The sequence below is a fragment of the Theropithecus gelada genome, chromosome 14 (genome assembly GCF_003255815.1).
Source record: "Theropithecus gelada isolate Dixy chromosome 14, Tgel_1.0, whole genome shotgun sequence".
Classification (NCBI taxonomy): Eukaryota; Metazoa; Chordata; class Mammalia; order Primates; family Cercopithecidae; genus Theropithecus; species Theropithecus gelada.
The window spans coordinates 65201024-65207023 of record NC_037682.1 but is presented as its reverse complement, the minus strand read 5'-3'; the positions used below and the strand labels follow the sequence as shown (position 1 = coordinate 65207023).

Sequence of the window (6000 nt, the reverse complement as noted above, 5' to 3'; positions counted from 1 at the left end):
AGATGCCTTTCCAAGGCTTTTTAAGGCTTGGATCTGTGTTTGACATGCCTCCTTATGAGATGGCCTCAAGGCAGCTCTCCAGGTACCCACAGGTCAGAACGATGGGCCTGAGAGGGCAGGAGTGGAACATGGCAGGAACAGTCAGTCTGTCATGAGACCGATCAGTAGGCTTCCAGTGGTGGGACCTCCATGTAGCAGCCTCCTGGTGGCCCTGAGGCTCTCAAGCTGCTGGCTCCTCCATTTAGAGTGAAGCAATGTTGAACAACTGTTTTCCCTCACTTAGGGGCCTGGTGGAGGTACCCCAGGTACAGAGGATACCCTAAGGTTGAAAGAGCCACCTTAGGTGGATGAAGGAGAGGTGGATCTGGGGCTCATCCTAGCCTTGAATGCTCTGGCCCTACCCAGCTGTTTTCCTGGCCACCCCCTTCCACACACCCAGGTCCCACCCCACCCCACCTATCCCCCATTTAATTGAAACTCACTGTTGCTTTACAGGCAATTTTTTCTTTTCTTTTCTTTTCTTTTCTTTTCTTTTCTTTTCTTTTCTTTTCTTTTCTGAGACAGAGTCTTGCTTTGTTATCCAGACTGGAGTGCAGTGGTGCAATCTCAGTTCACCACAACCTCCACCTCCCAGGTTCAAGTGATTCCTGTGCCTCAGCCTCTGGTGTAGCTGGGACTATAGGCGCCTGCCACTACGCCCAGCTAATTTTTGTATTTTTTAGTAAAGATGAGGTTTTGCCATGTTGGCCAGGCTGGTCTCAAACTCCTGACCTCAAGTGATCTGCCTGCCTTGGCCTCCCAAACTGCTGGGATTACAGGTATGAGCTACCACGCCCGGCCCCTCAGCTCATTTCTAACTCTGGGTTTTGTACACATCACCCCATGCCTTCTACTCGGAGTAGCTCCAGAGCTGCTTCACTCTCTGCTTTTTGAATTCCTCCTGGCTCAAGCTGATCCCTTCTTTTCTTTTTTTTCTTTCTTGTTTTTTTTGTTTGTTTGTTTGTTTTTGAGACAGGGTCTCACTCCATCGCCTAGGCTGGAATGCAGTGATGTGATCTCGGTTCACGGCAACCTCTGCCTCCCAGGTTCAAGTGATTCTCTTGCCTCAGCCTCCCAAGTAGCTGGGATTACAGGCACCAGCCACCACGCCCAGCTAATTTTTGTATTTTCGGTAGAGACAGGGTTTCACTGTGTTGGCCAGGCTGTTCTCAAACTCCTGACCTCAAGTGATCCACCTGCCTTAGCCTCCCAAAGTACTGGGATTACAGACATGAGCCACCACTCCTGATTTATTTTAATTTTTTTAGAGACAGGGTCTCCATCTGTCGCTCAGGCTGGAATGCACTGCTGTGATCCTAGCTCACTGTAACTTTGAACTCAGCACCTCAGCCTCCTCAGTAGTTAGTACTACAGTCAGACACCACCACACCAGGCTATTTTAAATTTTTTTTGGTAGAAACAGGGTCTTACTGTGTTGCCCAGGCTGGTCTCAAACTCCAGGGCTCAAGCATTCCTCCTTTCTCGGCCTCCCAAATTGCTTAGATTACAGGCCTGAGCCACTGCACTTGGCCCCCTGCCTCTTCTAAGAAACTTCCCCTGGCCGGGCGCGGTGGCTCAAGCCTGTAATCCCAGCACTTTGGGAGGCCGAGGCGGGCGGATCACGAGGTCAGGAGATCGAGACCATCCTGGCTAACATGGTGAAACCCCGTCTCTACTAAAAATACAAAAAACTAGCCGGGCGTGGTGGCGGGCGCCTGTAGTCCCAGCTACTCGGAGGCTGAGGCAGGAGAATGGCCTGAACCTGGGAGGCGGAGCTTGCAGTGAGCCAAGATCGCGCCACTGCACTCCAGCCTGGGTGACACAGCGCGAGACTCCGTCTCAAAAAAAAAAAAAAAAAAAAAAAAAAGAAACTTCCCCTGATTACTCCCTCCATTGGCCTCCCACTGCCTGGAGCATCTGGCCAACTCTTGCCCTTGTCTGGAGGCTGGCTGAGGCACAGCTCCCATTTTCTCGGCTTTCACACTTGCAAGGCCATGTGTCCTCTGCTCCGGCCCCCTGCCTGTCTGCCCAGGGCAGATCCCAGCACAAGGCTGGCCCAGCTGGATATGTATGGAGCATTCCTGGGTTGCACTAAAGTGTTCCCCACTTCTGCTTGCCAAGTTTCCACTCAGCCCTTGACATCTGGCTCAGATGCTCCATCCTCAGAGAGCTCTTTCCTGACTCTTCGGACTGGGTCATGGACACCCTCTGTGTACCCCCTCCCTGCAGCCATGCTTCCCTCTGTCACAACCCTAATGTTGCTGTGCCAGTCTGTACTTCCAGCAGTTGGGAACCTGTATGGACCAGGGCTAGGACGGGTTCTTCTAGGGCCCCAGAACCAACCCAAGCCTGAGCACAAGGTGTCAGTAAAGGCTTGCTAAATAAATGGAATATCACTCCTCTCCAGAGAGCTCATAGTCATCCTCCAAAACCCAGCTCAAATGCCCCTTCCCAGAAGCTCTCACTTCCCACTCTCATCTTCCCTCACCCGCTTCATTGGTGACTCAAAGCATGGAACATACCCCTTGATGATAGTACACGTCACACTGTATTTTTGTGAGCACCTTAATGTGGTTTCCCCAGCTCTCTATGGCTGACTAGGACCTCTCAAGTGCCAGGCCCAGGTCTGTCCATCTCCATGCCCACAGGGCCTGGGCCAGAGAAGGGGCTGAAGAAATAGTTTTTGGTGAGCTTCTGGGTCCTGTGAGGGACCTTACTCCATGCCCAGCTGAGCTGAGCTCTAATTCTCTGCACGGTTTGGGGTTGGTGGGGCTCCTGGTGCCCTGGACACAATGGCAAACATGAAAGCTGCCCAGGCCCTGGAGGACTTAGCGACCCTGCCTCTGCCATTTGGCTGTGAGTTTCTGTAGGAGCTCATGTGGTCGTCGGCGGAACTTCTTCTGGGTGAAGTAGAAGAGGATGGGGTCCAGCACGCTGTTGGCGCTGGCGAACGGCCGTGTGCCTTTATAGGCCGCTGCAAAGGCCTCCAACACAGGGCAGGGGACGCCTGGCGTTGAGCGCACTGCCAGGTAGGCTGTCTTGGTGATGTGGAAAGGCAGGAAGCTGATGGCAAAGGCAGCGGCCACCACCACCGCCATGCGGGCTGCCTTGCCACGCCGCTCCTGGGCCACAGGCTCTGCTGGGCCATCCTGGCGGCACAAGCGGCGGGCCAGGAGACAGTAGCAGGCCAGCAGGGCAGCAAAGGGCAGCAGGAAGCCGATGACAGTGAGAGCCATGCCATAGGGCATATAGCGGGTGGCTAGGGCAGGCGGGCTGAGGTCATAGCAGACGGTGCGGTTACGCTGGATGCCTGTGGCAGCAAAGACGGCTGTGGGCAGGGACTGGGTTGTCACAGCCAGCCACACGGCTACACACACTAGCCAGGCGGCCCGGCGGCCCCCACGTTTGTGCCAGGGGGCCAGTGGGTGGCAGATGCCCAGGTAGCGCTGGAAGCTGATGCAGGTGAGGAAGAGGATGCTGCCATGCAGATTGGCGTAGAAGAGGAAGCGGACCAGGCGGCAGGCGAAGTCGCCAAAGGGCCAGTGGTCACCTTGGGCATAGTTGTAGATGAGCAGGGGCAGGGAGCAGGCATACAGTAGGTCGGCCAGGGCGAGGTTTAGGGTATACACAGCCGTGCGAGTCAGGGCCCGGCGGGACATGCAGATCTGAGTAATGACACAGACGTTCAGCGGCAGGCCAGCCGCCAGCACCGCCGAATACACAGGTGGCAGCAGCAGTCGCTTGAAGTTCTCGCGGTAGACACAGGTGGTGGGTGGCAAGCCCAGAGCCTGTCCTGTGCCATTGTCCCACTCCATGGCTGCTCAGGTGAGTTTCCTATGTTCAGGGAGGCTGGGAAAGCAATACACAGCCTGTCAGTGACATGCTCACTCACCACCCAGCAGGCCCTGCCCCTCCTCGGGCCCTGATCTCCGTGTCTGAATAGTGAGGGCACCAACTTTGTCAACTCTGCTACTCTAACCACCCCATGAAGCCCCACAGAGCCCTCACTTCGAGAAAATTTGTGATACAATAAAGCTCACGCTTGGGAACAATCTGATTCATTTTGTGTGCGTGTGTGTGTATGTATGTATGTGTGTGTATATACATATATATATATATTTTTTTTTTTTTTCCTTCAGCCTTCCAAGTGAACTTCTATTCATTCTTCAAAGCCCTGATCATATGTTTCTTTCTCTGTTAGTGGAGATTGATGGACTTGGGTTTGAATCCCAACTCTGTTATGTATTTGCTATGTGACTTTGAGGTGATGATTTCATTTCACCTAAGAAAAGGGGGAATGTGGCGCCTGCCTCTCAGGGATGTCAAGAGGTTAGAAGCACTAAATCATGCTGTGCAGGGCTGCCAGGGGCTCCCTGGGGTGTGGAGACTCTGGTCATGGTGGATCCGCATGTCTCTCACAGACTGGGACCTGCCTGAGGAGAGGGGCCAGGTCCGGTGTCTCTCTGGTCTTAGTCCAGGGTGTGGGGCAGAAAGGGCCCTGATAACTCTTAGTTAACCAATATGAAAGGTCCACACACCAGGGGCTCACTGAGGACCGCACCCATCTCCTCAGCCTGAACTCCACCTTTCAAAGCCATGGTTCTTCTGGCAGAGGTCTTGTTATCTGTAAAATAGGGGAAGGAGGTGATACCCAGTTCCCCAAGGCCTGGTTCCACTTGAGGCTACAAAGGCAGGTTTGGCAGAGCCTCTGACAACACAGCGCCTGCTAGTGCCCAGAGTGAAAACAACGTCCCTGAAGGCGGATGGGTGAGGGACCAAGTCATCTGTTTACTTTACAGAGATGGAAATCCAGGCACAGTGAGGGGCAGGGACTGCTCCTTTCTTCGTAAGTCAGAGCAGAGTCAGAACCAGAACCCAACTGCCCAGTCCAGAAAAGGCAGCTTAGTGTAGCCCACAGACATGGGATGTAGAGTTTACATGACCAACTTCAGAGCTAGGCAGGCCTGGGTTTAAATGTTGCTCCCCCACTTACGTGCTGTGTGAAACAGGTCATGTCACAGTGTCCTCATAAGTGATGTGGCCAGCGTCCTCATCAGTGAAATGTGTGGTGATGACATTCAGTAGTGCTCAATAAATGCCATGCCATTGCATTCTACATCTTGTCCCTCCTCTCATTCTTTCGGGCTGGGTTTTGGGAGAGCCAGCAGCACAAATACCCTAAGGGGTTCCCTGATGGGGTAAGTCTGACTGCTAGACACTCACCTCTAAACTGACATTGCCATATTACTGGTGTCTAGAGAAAATTTACAACTAAAATCCAATGGGCCTTTGAGATAATGAATCTAATCCTCCTCTTTTCCCATTTTACAGACGGGAAAAATTGAGGCCCAGAAAAAATATGAAGTCCTGCAAATGCACTCAGTGGGTGGTAAAGGGTTCAGGCAAAGTATACGGACTCTGGTCCAGATGCTTAGGTTCAAGTCCCAGCTATGCCACGGATGAGCTATGTGGTCTTGGGCATACTAGTTAACCTCTGTCCTCCAGATTCCCCATCTGTAAAATGAGATGAGATAGTACCTGCCTTATAAGATTGTTGTGAAGATCAGTGCCTGGCATGGGGCCAAGTGTTTTCTGTTCTTAATATACCTACTAAGTAAGGTTATGGGATTTAAAAAAGTTATATTAGAGAAAAATACATTCTTCCCAACTTACAATTTCATTTTGGTGAAGCTATTTTACCCCAATTCTGGGCAAAAGGATAATGTTGGATTCTCTGTCTGCAGCCCACATCCCATGTCACCCTCAGTTACCAAAGATTCTTTGTGGGGCTTTAGACCGTATGCTAGGAGTGCTGGGTGCCCAGCTAGGACAAGGTAGGAACGACGAGGAGACCAGAGGAAGAAACATAGCCGCCCCCCACAGCATAGCCATGAAGCCAGGATGAGCACAGGCAGAGAACGTCCGCTCATCTCTTCATTCATTGGTTCGGGCCATTCTCAT

General features: G+C 52.4%; 1 protein-coding gene across 7 annotated transcripts in view; it reads right to left on the bottom strand.

Moving 5' to 3' along the window:
- Window positions 1-2568: 2568 nt before the first annotated feature.
- The window catches only part of P2RY6 (pyrimidinergic receptor P2Y6), a 33114-nt gene continuing 29682 nt past the window's right edge, over window positions 2569-6000 (bottom strand). For 3 of the 7 annotated variants that reach the window (XM_025356996.1, XM_025356998.1, XM_025357000.1), the window contains 2 exons: window positions 4578-4663; window positions 2569-3888 (listed from right to left, as the gene is read on the bottom strand). In XM_025356996.1, coding sequence (XP_025212781.1) covers window positions 2868-3854 — 987 coding nt within the window. In that variant the 5' untranslated portion in view covers window positions 3855-3888; window positions 4578-4663 and the 3' untranslated portion in view covers window positions 2569-2867. Of the gene's footprint in view, window positions 3889-4575; window positions 4664-6000 lie in introns of those variants that run through there. The other 4 variants (XM_025356997.1, XM_025357002.1, XM_025357003.1 and 1 more) reach the window with 2 other exon arrangements.